This window comes from Syngnathus acus, chromosome 5 (assembly GCF_901709675.1).
Source record: "Syngnathus acus chromosome 5, fSynAcu1.2, whole genome shotgun sequence".
NCBI lineage: Eukaryota > Metazoa > Chordata > Actinopteri > Syngnathiformes > Syngnathidae > Syngnathus > Syngnathus acus.
Window position 1 is genome coordinate 13,786,475 of NC_051091.1, and position 13,107 is coordinate 13,799,581.

Consider the following 13,107-nt stretch of genomic DNA (forward strand, 5'->3'; position numbering starts at 1 on the left):
TATATTCAAGATAATTTGCCCTGATTTCAATGTGTGTATGATAGCATAGCGGTTAAGCTGATGGCCAGTGAGCTATTCTTTATTACTTTGCGTTCTATCTTTTATTTTTTTTAGTGTTTGCTATTTCTTGCAGCCAGTCGGAAATGTAAACGAGACGTTTCGTTCCACGTTTTTATTGAGAATTTGAACAGTTTTGCAGTCAGACAAGTTCCATGTCGCTTATGACGAATCTGCAGTCACGAAACACAAGATTGCGCAACTTGCTTTACCCCTAACGAGCGCAACTGGAGACGGGGAGCAAGATAAAACGGGAGCAAGTTGAACCGTAACACCGGCACAGAGGAGACGCTGACATGTCTATGTCTATGAGACAATTATTGAATGCCGTCCATTTAAAATATTTTGCATCTATTATTTAGTTGATTTAAGAATGAACTCATGGACTCATGGAAAATCAAGCTGTCAATCAAAACGACCCCGTGATCTCGCGTCCATAATCTCCTCTCGCGAGAGCATCTCGCGCCATTTCAAGCGCAAGAACTTAACGTCGCGCCGACGACGGAAGAGCGGTCAAAGTCAATCTCGGCGACGTTTGACACTTATTGTTGCTATAGCAGCAGACCAGGGGCTGAGGAGCGAGGTAAAAGTCGTCTCGTTCGGTCATTTGGTTCGCCCCGGGTCGGGCATACGCGTTGCTAGTTAGCGTCGAGTTCGCATCGCGAGCAAACAGCTAGCCGGCTGGGCCCTGCGTGGAGGCCTCGCTAATGTCGAAGCGCTCAAGGCCGCGGCAGCAGAGGACACGATGCCAGGCGAGTGGCCGCTATAACGATACCGGGTGGGCTACCTTCACTTAAGGCCTGAATAGGTTCAGATGAAGCATTGAAGTTGATGCATTCACTTGGCTATCCAATACATTTTCCCCATTGAGATAAATCGAAATGTCATTACAGTGAATCCCCGCTAATCGCAAGGTCGCCCATTCGCAAAGCTTTCCTCATTGAAATACCGAACCTGGTCACCTGTGTCCTGCTTGTGTTTAGGCCGACGATCTCTCCCGCTCACTGTCCATCCGTCTGTCTTCTCTCTGTCCACGTAGTGATTAACTTGCCACCTAGCGTTATTTTGCCGTGAGTGGCGCGAGAACTACAAATACGAATTGAAGACGACAGGACGTTACGATCACGTGATCTCGCGCACAAGGCGCAGGCCAAAATGAAAAGGGCAAAATTCGTGTAAACGTCTTCACAAATCCGAGATCATGGATGTGTTTCCAAGAGACGCTGCAGAAATGCCAATATCATCCCAAATTGGCGCACATTAGCTTGACATGTTCCCACACAAACTCAGTGGGATCGTTGGAGCAACAATCCGTAAGAATGGCCCACAAAATTTGGGAACATCCACACTAGATGAAGCCACCTAGTTGGTTAACCCTTAAGTTCTAAGTGTTTTATTTTTTGAACAAGTGAATAAGTGAAGTTAATAATAGCAAATAGAAGAGAAGTTGAGCACGTTAGAGGTCCAGGGCTCAACGATAGCAACAGCAAGCGCAGGCTTTCTTCTCATGGCGTTGCAATGGGTGTCATCAATGCCCTGGATGGGCGACTTCCTCAATTCTGTGCCGGTGACAGTGCGCTACCTTGTCGCATTGTGGTTAGAGCGATCGCTGCCAAGAAGCCGCTCCATTCCTTCAAATCTGTTCACTCTCAACTCGCTGTAAGCAATCTAAAATTGCCAGTTGACGGCAGGACTGGAATTCCTCACTCCAACCATTGACCAATTGGATTTGTTGGCTCCATCATGTAGCTCAAAAGAGACTTGTCGGCGACTCACCGCAAAATAAGCACAGCAGCTAACGGCAGAAGACGAGAGCAGAGGAGGAACTCACTGTGTTGCGATGAGCCGCTCCTGTCTTGTGTCTACGGAAACCGAATGCCAAATAACTCTGTGTGTATGTGTGTGTGTGTGCGCGCACGTGTGCGTGATGCAGCAAGATGGCGGACGACCTGGACATCGAGGCTATGCTGGAGGCTCCCTACAGGAAGGTGAGCGTCCTTTTCTGTCGTCATTCGCACGGACCCGTGACGTTGCCTTTGACTCGCCACGTCACAACTGCTCATTGCATCTTTTCTGCTCTCCTCCTCGACTTTTGTTTGTCTTTTTATTTTTGTGCCACATCCAAATCCTTCGTCCCAAGATACTCTTAACCAGGGGTGGGCAATTCCGGTCCTCGAGGGCCGGTGTCCTGCATGTTTTATAGGTCTCCCTGCTGCAACACACCTGATTCAAATGATCAGCATTGTTATCCAGCTTCTGCAGACCTTGCTAATTATCTGACCATTTGAATCAGGTGTGTTACAACAGGGTGACATAGAAAACATGATGGACACTGGCCCTCGAGGACCTGAATTGCCCACCCCTGCTGTTAACCAAGTACCGTTTCGTCCAAGTGAAGCATATTCTTAGCCGTGAAGAGGGCAAGTGTTAGAAGAGAAACGGAATTCATTTTTGCTGGTCCCAGACCATTATCATTATGGATGCCACATCTGGCATTTGGCATCAAAAATTGCCATGAGCCATTAATTGGCCGATTGATTCATTAACTGGATATGAATAAATGAATTTCTGTTAGGCTTACAGCAACAACGATATGTTGGTGCTTGAATAGTTGTTTGGCTTTACAACAGGGAGAAAGCACAAAAAACATGCACAGAAAAGCACTAACTGATGTAGTTGTCTTTTTAACGTGTGCCAAATATGAACAGGCTGCACAGAATAATTTTGCCGTGTTCTCAAGGTGGTGCTTTGCTCATTAATTTGTTTGAATGTTGATGAAATGTGATGGAATGTTAATGTATTTTGAATGACTGATCAATCACTTGTTTCATATCTTGTTGATCACACTGTCGATGACCATAGCTACACCAAAGACGGTCTATTAAGCCAATGCAATTTGCCATGTTTTAAAAGGACATTGAACTCCTCTTGCAGACCGTTGCGTTCGCACCATGGCGTGGCCAACCCAGAGGTTGGCCAAGTCATGGGTGAACAATCGCCTGACTTCTGCTTGTTGCCATCTTCAACTACAACGAGTAACAGAAAAGCCCCACCCCTAAAAAAACTAAAACCAAATAGGCAGGGCAAGGCTCCATATTCGAATGGTTCGGCCACAGCGGGAGGCGGGATCTCACTTGCTATTGGCAAATGTCATTGTCTTGCAAAGGGTCACCTGACACAACCTGGTATTTTGGTTGGCCCTTCAAAGATGCCATTCACATGCATCATCACGAAATGAAGGGCCTGGACAGCATGGTGACTGATTGCCATGCTAACGCATGAGGCGCATGTCGAGTCCTGACGTAGCAACGAGTGGAAGAAGGTAGCCCAAGTGTGGCGGAGCCGGCGAGCGTGAGCAAGCCAGGCAGGCGTCGCCCACTTGCGAGTTGACTTGACGCAAGACTCCTGTCTGCTGCAGGGCCCTTGAGAGGCGTCCCAGCGCAGCACCCACAGAGGAAGAAGAGTCTCTGCCGCCCGAGTCGGCCGCCCGCCTCAGCTCTGACCCCCTCCCCCAGCGCGCAAAAAGTCTGTTTGAATGTCACTCACGCATTCTCCATATTCTCTTTTGCCCCCATCCCGCCAACTCCCCAATGTCGCGTCCGCCTCCTCACGCTCTTCTCTGTCGACCCCGCTAGGACGACAAGACGGCCAGCCCCAATGCCGGGGATGAACAGGCCAAGAGGTACCTGCCGCCGTCACACTCTTCTGCCTTGTCCTGTCCTGTCTTGTGCTGTCTTGGCTCACCTGTCATCCTGTTAGTGATAAGGCTACCACAAAAATAGGTGGAAACAAAATTTCATTGCCCCAGGCTTTGTCCGCACCATGTGGAGCGTCCGCACACACTCTCCAGCAGTTTTGTAAAAACATCCTTTGGAGCCTTTGAAGTCCACCGTATTACTCAATGACTCTATTTGAACAAATGTGCAAAAGGAGAAGCGCTTTTAACAGCATTGCATAGTGACAACTGCTTGGGGACAAAAGAAAGGCTTTTTGCATGAACAGGCAAAAACCTCACGGGTGAGCGGCAAAACGCTTTCGACGTCAACAAGAGCATCTCGGGTGCCTGACAAAGACATGACTGACTGCAACTATCACATATACCTCCAGCAAGAATAAGTTGTTTGGGCCAGCGTCAGTCGGAACATCATCTTGTATTTGTGGATTTCCAATCCTGTCTGTCTTCTGTCGTATCGTGCGCCTGTCTGCAATTTGTCGGTCAACTTGCTCACTGCTGGCCTGCTTCCTGTCCTTTCACTTTTGTTTCGTCTGTCTGGTCCGACATCTTTTTTTTGTCTGTCGTTTGTCTGCATTCCTTTCTTGTCCGTCTGGCATGCCACCCCTTCTGTCTGGCACGCGGCACGTCCTTGTGGTCTCCCCCGTAACGGCGGTGCTCGATGCCGCGTTGTGATTGACTGCCGCTCCGGCAGGAAGAAGCGCAGCCGCAGTCGCGACAGGAAGCGCAGTAAAAGTCGAGAGAGGAAGAGGAGCCGCGAGCGCAAGCGCAGCCGGGAGAAGCGGCGCAGTCGCAGCCGAGAGCGCCGGCGCAGCCGTGAGAGGGGTGGCCGCTACAGAGACTATCACAAGGCGTGAGTTCCTCCTGTCAGTCTGGTCCAGCCTTCCTCAAATGTAACCTTGCTGTCAAGTTGCTGTAAAGTGAAACTCTTAATGAGACCCTCCAGCAGTGATGACATTAGGTAGACTTAAAAACAAATTTTTGTTTGTCACAGTCAAACTGCTCTGATTTCACCAGTACGGCGCTAATATTAAGTCAACATACACAGAATACCATGATATAATCTGCCTATTTGTTGCTGTCTTCTAGCTGTTTAAATCGCAACATGCGTTTAGCGTGAGCATTCAGCTATCTGGACCTTTTTCTCACAGCTTGGGCTGCCGTACTTTGATTTTGTTTTACATTCAGTTTGAGAGTAAACTTTGCCTGGGAGTGACATTTAACAATTTGAAATGTCCAGTTTGTAAAGAGTGTTGAATTCACTGTCACCGTGAGGCGCTTTTGCGTATCTCAGGCCAGCACTATACCCATTTGAAATTCGACCCATTGGTCGTAAAGCCAAATCCTAATTCCAAGAGTGGCGTCCCAACTGTTGCTCTCAAAGCGTTGATTTGACCGTAGGGTCCGCAAAGGGAGGCACGAGCGCCCGCTTCCGAATTCGACATGCAGCAAAAGCTAGCATCAAGAGGAACATTTTGCGTCCTGTGTGTGCAGACGGAAGCGGTCAAGGAGCAGGAGTCCCATTAGGAGGGAGAAAAGTCCAATCAGAAGAGACAAGAGTCCCATCCGGAGGGAGAAGAGTCCCAACAAGTAGGTCTCAAAGGCATGTAGCGAACGGCAGGAGCTAAGCGAACGGATCTCTGGGCTTTATCTGTACCTTTTTTCCCGCGAAGGCCTCTGGTGGACAACTTGACTCCAGAGGAGCGAGATGCCAGGACCGTCTTCTGCATGCAACTGGCTGCCCGCATTCGCCCTCGAGACCTCGAGGACTTCTTCTCTGCTGTGGGGAAGGTAACGTCACCGCACGTGAGGGGCTCACTTTAGTGGCCGCCAACCTCTGCCGCGTATTTTCCCCGCTCAGGTTCGAGACGTGAGGATGATCTCGGACAGGAACTCGCGTCGGTCTAAGGGCATCGCTTACATCGAGTTTGTGGAGGCCAGCTCTGTTCCTCTCGCCATCGGGCTGACGGGACAAAGGCTACTGGGAGTTCCCATAATTGTGCAGGCTTCGCAGGTAACGTGCAAGTGATGAGCTTCTAAAGTCAGCTTGCAGCCGCCATATTTTTTGGGGCGGGGGGGCTCACTGAGCAGCGCATTATAATAAGTTGGAGCAATTTCTACTACTAAGTACGTATGGTACTTCGGGTGCCGACTTAATTACGGGTCTTTTCTGTAAGCGGGAGCAAGAGAGTGAGTTCACTTCCATCCAGCCACAAATCAATCAGTCCTCATCTTCTGTATCCAAATAATAAAGTCTGCTCTGGCTCATTGCTCTTCTCTCCGGGAAACTCGGGCAAAAGTTAAAGCCCATACCTTTGCCCGGCCATCCACAATCTGTTCACATGTGAAAAGCCGGTCATGTCCTGTTGGGCTCCGGCTTACTGTGCAGCCGTGGTTGCCAACTTTTTTTTCTTCTTCACTAGTCGTTCAGGGAATAAAATCCACAAGTGTGACAAGCAAGCTAGATTTACGCGACGGGTGTTAACTGAATTAAGATTTCCATGTCCAGGCCGAGAAGAACCGGGCAGCCGCCGCCGCCGCTGCTGCCAACAACCTTCAGAAAGGTTCGTTGGGGCCCATGAGGCTCTACATTGGCTCGCTGCACTTTAACATTACGGAGGAGATGCTGAGAGGAATCTTTGAGCCCTTTGGAAGGGTGAGACGCTTTGGGATCGGACAACAAAGCAGTGGGTCAGTGTAGCTGACGTGTTCATATTTGCTTGTCAGATCGAAGGCATCCAGCTGATGATGGACAGTGAGACGGGCCGTTCCAAAGGCTACGGCTTCATCACAGTGAGTCGACCCATGAACAACAAAAGGCTCCCTTTTTTTTTTATCATTCCAAATATAACAGGAAAGACACACTTTTTAGAATTCAGTTCCCCCCGCGTAGTTGTAGTTTTCTGTGCAAATTTCTGCCGTGCCCTTTCCCAAGCATTTCTCCAACAGTTTGCAGACGCAGAGTGCGCCAAGAAAGCTCTGGAGCAGCTCAACGGCTTTGAGCTGGCAGGTCGGCCCATGAAGGTGGGTCACGTGACAGAGCGGAGCGACGGCTCGGCCGCTGCCTCCCTGCTGGACAGCGATGAGCTGGAGCGCACCGGTATCGACCTGGGTACCACCGGGCGGCTACAGCTTATGGCCCGCCTCGCCGAAGGTGAGTGAGGTGGGAGGCCGATGGCTTCTTTTGAGAGGCTCTCGTGTTGCCTTCACGTTTCGTACACCGCCTCTCCGCATATTTTCCTCCATTTCTGGGTCTGTGCACTGTGTGCCGCCCTGGTCATTGCTGTCCAATGGGGAGCACAAGCGTGGATTTGTATACTTGCAAAATGTACAGTCTAAATAGGAACCGCACCAAACTAAAAAAATTAAGTCCGCTTTTGGTCCGGACCAAACAAGTGGACTAAAGAACTTTTCTGGTCTGAATACACCCTTAATATTTTTCGTTCCTATTCAGACTGTACATTTTGCAAGTGAAGTATACACATCCACGCTTGTGATGATCTGTGCTCCCATTGGACAGCAATGACCAGGGCGGCACACAAAGCACAGACCTATAAATAGAGGAAAACATGCGAGTCCTATGCGCTGCGTTCCTGCTCTGCATATTTATGCTGTTGGTTCGGATCTACGCTGTTTGAATTAACACCTGAAGCGAACCGCACCAGAGTTCGTTTGGAAGCGAATTGAGACCACTTGAAGAAGTGGGTCTCGGTCCGTTTCTTTAATCCGCACCAGGGTTCGTTTGCGTGTATTCACACCTGCACAAAAGGTCCGGACCAGCGTTACAATTGAACCCTGGTCTGTTTAAAGCAGACCAAACAGTCAGGTCTGAATACCGTGTTTTTCCATGCATAATGCGCCCCTGTGCATAATACGCACCCTAAAAATGGCATGTCGATGCTGGAAAAAAGCATGTACCCATGTATAATACGCACCCAAATTTTGACTCTTACTTAAGTCCGTAAACGTAAAATTATTTCAGAAAAAAGATCATCTTTGGGAACAACCGGATGTTATTCTGCCGGTCAGTATCACTGCGCATGAGCTAGCAAACTCGATAGCGAAGAAATGTTTCGGATTTGTGTAGGGTACATTGTGACAGCAAACGAGCAGGTGATCGAGCAAGCGTCTGATACGAGAGCATTGTGTTCGTATGGAGCGTGTTTGAAATAAAATATTACCTGTAATACGCATTTAGGTAGAGAACTGAACTCTCGCTCTTTATATAGCTGACGTGTCTTGCGCATCCGTTCTGCGCATCTGTAATGGCGGCCTCCGTATGATATCCGGTCTGCGATGGAGATTAACAAACAAACAATATTTGACAATAACACACCATCAAGGATTGCACCATCGCATCAAACGATGTGTCGTCAATTATGAATTTTACTGACTAAGTGTGTTGGGCAGGATGGCTGAATGCGATGCGCGATTGACAACAAACAAGAAGAAAGGTGTGATTTCAAGTTTTATTTCGAGGGAGATTTTCTTCAAAAATTGTTGTAACCATGCATAATGCGCACCCCAGATTTTAGGACAATAAATTAGTTAAATTTTGCGCATTTTGCATGGAAAAACACGGTATACCCTTAAAGTCAGAATTCTCACTTTAAAGTCAGAATTCCCACATTAAAGTTATAATTCTGACTTTAAGTCAGAATTCTGAGAATAAAGTGATAATTGGTGGCGCTGGCAGTGCCCACCACCTCCAGCTGGAGGTCCGGTGGAAGCTCCACGAACCGGAGAAAATGTCTAGCCGACCTCCTGGAACCCTCCCTGGGCATGGCGAGTGGCGCTGGAAGTGCCCACCACCTCCAGCTGGAGGTCCAGTGGAAGCTCCATGAACCGTTAAAAATGTCTAGCCAGCCTCCTGGAACCCTCCCTGGGCACGGCTGGTTGACGCCCGTGGCCCTGGAAGTCACCCTGACCTCCAGCTGGAGGTCCAGTTTAAGCTCCATGAACCGGAGAAAATGTCTAGCTGACCACTTTAAAGTCAGAATTCTGACTTTATTCTAAGAATTCTGACCTTAAAGTGGGAATTCTGACATTACAGTGGAAATTCTCACTTTAAAGTGGGAATTCTCACTTTAAAGTCAGAATTCTGTGAAAAAAGTCAGATTCCTGTCCCCCTCTTATTTTTTTTTCTTAACTGGCCCTAATCCTCTTCCCTATATCCCATACCGCTAGCTTGCATTGAAGTCCCCTTTTCTAGATATGATCACACCTTTTAACTGACCCGCATGGCCTCTGGCTCTTTGAGCTGCTTCAAACTGTTTTTGATATAGCACAGAAGCCACAGCCTGATATCATAATGGAAAAAAAAATGACACCCAGCTCCTCTGCTCGCAATTTTCTCAATGACAGCGCTGTAAGAGCTGAAAGGAGACCATGTAATGTGCTTGCCGTTCAGGTACGGGCCTGCAGATCCCTCCCGCTGCCCAGCAAGCGCTGCAGATGAGCGGTGCCATCGCCATCGGCGCCATGGCCGCCGTCTCAGGTAAGGCTGGCGCAACTCGACCTGAGCTCCGCCCCCGGCCTCGCTGATCCGTCGCGTACTTGATTGCGTGACAGCGGCCATGAATCCGTCCATGAACCTCAACATGAACCCCCCGGCGCTCAACCTTCCCTCTCAGCCTTTGGCCACGCACTGCTTCCAGCTCTCCAACATGTTCAACCCCAGCAGGTGTGCCTTGCTACTGTCCAACGTGTTCAACCGCGGCATCACCGCTTATGTTTGCGTGTTTGCCTGTGTCAGTGAGGATCATCCTGGCTGGGAGGTAGACATCCAGCACGATGTCATTGAAGAGTGCAACAAACACGGCGGTGTCGTTCACATCTACGTGGACAAGAACTCAACAGAGGTAAAATCCACGCTCAAAGTCCTGATCCCGCCCGGGTTCAATTCCGCTCGTGGTTTCCAGGGCAACGTGTACGTCAAGTGTCCGTCCATCCCCGCTGCCATGGCGGCCGTCGGCGCGCTTCACGGACGATACTTTGCAGGTGAGATTTGTCGCAGGTGGGTGATATGGCGTGCTATTTTCCTGCTGTCTTGACCTGACGTCCATGCCAAGACGATGGTTGCGGGGCCGGAACCCATTCATTCTGTTCCCATTCATTGTAAGGAGAATCTCTGAACCAAGGGTCCGCTGGATTGACCTTGCCTCGTGGGTTGCCTTGTTGCTGGGATGTGCAGGTGGATGCGGCAGCTTTGGTCTGCAGACTAGTGCAAGTGATAGGACGGACGTTGACAGTCACATGCACGCTCGCCGATGTAGGCCGGTCACTCAAATATTTTTGGAATTGCTGATTCCATTTCATTTCATAAAATCTTTTTTTTTTTTTTTTTATAAAAGTTCTTCCTCCCTGATTATGAACCTTTTTTGTTATTGAGTGATTAAAAACCACCAGATAAGCAATATCACACAAAGGATTAGTGGTCAGTGTTTTCCAAATTAAAAGCAGATGTTTGCAAAGTCCTTATCTGAAATCAGATGTTGATAGTGTTAAGTCCAAAAGATAGTTGTCAATGACTCTATTAATTTGAACACTTACGCGCTGGTGATGACAAAGGGCTACAGGGTAACAAAGCAATGTCCAAAGTGAACGCTCGAGTCTCGACATAAGGTGAGACAAAAACAGAATGCGTCCATAACAAGCAGATCCCACAATGTCGATTTCAAGTTTATCGTTGGAGCGATTTTGAGGCATGTCGATTGGACGGGGGCCTATGAGCGCAGCAAACCCAGCAATGAAAAAGTGGGAGCACAAGAGCAATGAGCGCATCCGCTACTACGGCTTTGTCCATCAGTGTTGCTGAGCTTGTTCGTCCGTGTGCTTGCAGGCAAGATGATCAAGGCGGCATACGTGCCGCTTCCCGCCTACCACAACCTGTTCCCGGACGCCGCCACCGCCACGCAGCTGCTGGTGCCGCCCCCGCGCCGATGACTTAGCCGCGCCGCAATGTTTTGATGAGTTCTTTTTGCATCATTCAGTGAGCTTCTCACTATTGACTTCCTGTCGTGTTGAAAATGTCAAGGGTGTGGCCTCCGTCCATCGCGGGCCCGTGCTGTCCAATGAATGAGCTCTGTGAGCTGCGAGGAGGCCCATTTGTCTTGGTTTTCTAATAAAATCCTTTATGAAACTTTATTTTCAAGTCGTAAACGAGTGGCTTTTTTCTCTCAAGACGACGTGACGTGGGTTCAAGCTGTTTACATGTGAGCTACAAACTAATGAACACGCATACATAGGTGTGTACATGGTCCTTCGTTTGTGTTGCACGTCACAGGCGGGCTTCGTTGAAATCAGAGGCGGATACAAGGAGGGGAAACTGAATTTCGGCCTACATCATAAAATGTGTTGGTTTATAAGTAAATTCTACCCTTTGTTCCTTTTCTAGAGAATGCTCCCACAGATGTTGATGCAAACAGATCACTGATTTGCTCATTTCGCTGTCAATCAAAAAGAGATTCATATTCAGACAGTGTTGGATTTGGTCCACAATTTAGGGAGCGCTATCTGCGCCTCACGGCAAAAGCCATTGCCAATCACCTGTTATCCAATTCACTCACTGCGTGCTCGTTTAATTTCTTCAGATTTAGGAAAATGCAAAGACACTGAAGCAGAAATTAGACATACACAGGTTGGTTGAGTTCAATCATAATTCTTGTTAAGAAAGCTCTGTTTTCAGGAAAGTACAATACAGCGCTGGGCCCTTCAAGAGCAGAAAGTCTCCATTCAAAAAAGGCAACGTTCAAGGTTCTTTGGTCTGCTTATATTCAGTTGCTCATGCCGGTGTGGGGCGAGTTTGATGGGTGATGAGTCGTTGGGGTGGGGCGAGTTCGCAGTAGAGTTTGATTCCATGGGAGTGGGTGCTGGTTCTGGACGATTCGGTGTGTGTGGGGGGGCTGTTGTCTTCCATCCCGTCTTTCGGCCTTGGTGATCATCTTTGGCCGAGTCCTTGGCTGTCTCCCTCTGGCACCAGCTGGTTTTTATCTCCAAGTGACCTTCCTGTAAACATTCTCCTCCATCCTTGCACATATACTGTCGGACCTCATTCTTTCAATTTTGTCATTTTGTACGAATTTATGTGAGCTTTTGGCTGTCACATCATTAATCTATTACTGTTCCCTGACTATGCAAAGTTAGTTCTTTTGATACTCCATGTCTTTGCTCACATCATTATATTCTTAGTTTAATCATGCTTCCCACCATATCTTTTCTTTGTTAGGCAAAACATTTCCCTCTGTGCAGAGCGTTCAGTAGTAATCGAAAAGCTGGCGTCCTGCATTAGGCGACATATGACGTTTAGTCAAAACACAAGATATAATCAAGTACTGAACGGTCAAGACGACTCTGGCCGTGTCCATGATTTAGAGAACAAACATCAGGCATGCATTACACAGTTCCTTAAGGGTCATTAAGCTATTTAAGCAACATATCAAAAGACATTTATTTTGCAGTGCACAGAAATACATATTGAATCGTGAAGTTGTAGCAACCTCTGTTATTATCTTATATCAAAGAATGTCTAGTTATGTCTGCTTTATTGGTTGACTCCATGAATATACTTGTCTGCTTATATACTTTATCCAAAGAGATGTGAGCGTATCTGTTGTTGTGGCTAGGCGGGTTTTGTGTCTTTTGACCCTATTCCTTCAACAGATCATCCAATCATCACGCAGAAGATGAGCGTCCGGACCGGAGAAGGCCCGTCCATTGCCCCTTAGACCTCCAGAGACGCTGGGGGCCAGATGGGTGGGACATAGTGATGTGCATTCCAGTTCTTCTAAGTCAGGGGTGTCAAACTCATTTCTTTCGCGGGCCACATTGTAGTCATAGCTTCTTTCGGAGGGCCATTATGACCGTCAATCCAAATAAATGTATGAGCACCTCATATTGTATACAGTATATGCTACAAAACAAACTGACAAATAACTTGTTTTCAAATCAGATGAGTAAAAACTCGTCAGATATTTAAAAAAATATTAAAAGTGAAAACAATTTGCAATTCTAGTTATGAGACACGAATTCAATGCACAGTTTTTCTTCGCGAGCCACATAAAATGATGTGGCGGGCCGTTCTGTGTTTGACACGTTCTAAGTGAACTGAATCTTTAGTTCACTCAAAATATTCGTTTAAACCAGGGGTCGGCAACCTTTTTTACTCAAAGAGCCATTTGGGACCGCCCCCCAAAGAAAAGAAAGCACCCGGAGCCACAACCCATTTTGACATCATTATACGTATATATATTTTGCATGTACAAAAAACTATTGCATTTATGAATATTAAATCAACGAACTGCTGCAGAGAACACAGA

The 13,107-nt window shown here is 47.8% G+C and overlaps 1 protein-coding gene across 3 annotated transcripts; it reads left to right on the forward strand.

The window, feature by feature from the left end:
• Positions 1-482: 482 nt before the first annotated feature.
• On the forward strand, positions 483-10,936 carry LOC119123423 (RNA-binding protein 39-like). Of its 3 annotated transcripts, XM_037252542.1 has the most exons (16): positions 483-640; positions 1,991-2,045; positions 3,476-3,582; positions 3,693-3,739; positions 4,485-4,643; positions 5,285-5,380; positions 5,464-5,581; positions 5,652-5,804; positions 6,300-6,446; positions 6,518-6,583; positions 6,740-6,944; positions 9,201-9,287; positions 9,362-9,473; positions 9,546-9,651; positions 9,712-9,790; positions 10,632-10,936. In XM_037252542.1, exons 7-16 carry the CDS (start codon positions 5,519-5,521, stop codon positions 10,733-10,735), a joined length of 1,122 nt encoding a protein of 373 aa, XP_037108437.1. In that variant the 5' UTR covers positions 483-640; positions 1,991-2,045; positions 3,476-3,582; positions 3,693-3,739; positions 4,485-4,643; positions 5,285-5,380; positions 5,464-5,518; the 3' UTR covers positions 10,736-10,936. The 3 variants fall into 3 exon arrangements, with proteins under 3 accessions (XP_037108437.1, XP_037108438.1, XP_037108439.1); XM_037252543.1 differs by lacking the exon at positions 3,476-3,582 and having other exon boundaries at positions 508-640; XM_037252544.1 differs by lacking the exons at positions 3,476-3,582; positions 4,485-4,643 and having other exon boundaries at positions 508-640.
• Positions 10,937-13,107: the final 2,171 nt, after the last annotated feature.

Coding starts and splice junctions, on each gene's coding strand:
- LOC119123423 (XM_037252543.1), top strand. CDS start 1,995: ATGGCGGACGACCTGGACATCGAGGCTATGCTGGAGGCTCCCTACAGG. Junction 6,447..6,517: donor TCTTTGAGCCCTTTGGAAGG/GTGAGACGCTTT, acceptor TTTGCTTGTCAG/ATCGAAGGCATCCAGCTGAT. Junction 6,584..6,739: donor AAGGCTACGGCTTCATCACA/GTGAGTCGACCC, acceptor TTTCTCCAACAG/TTTGCAGACGCAGAGTGCGC.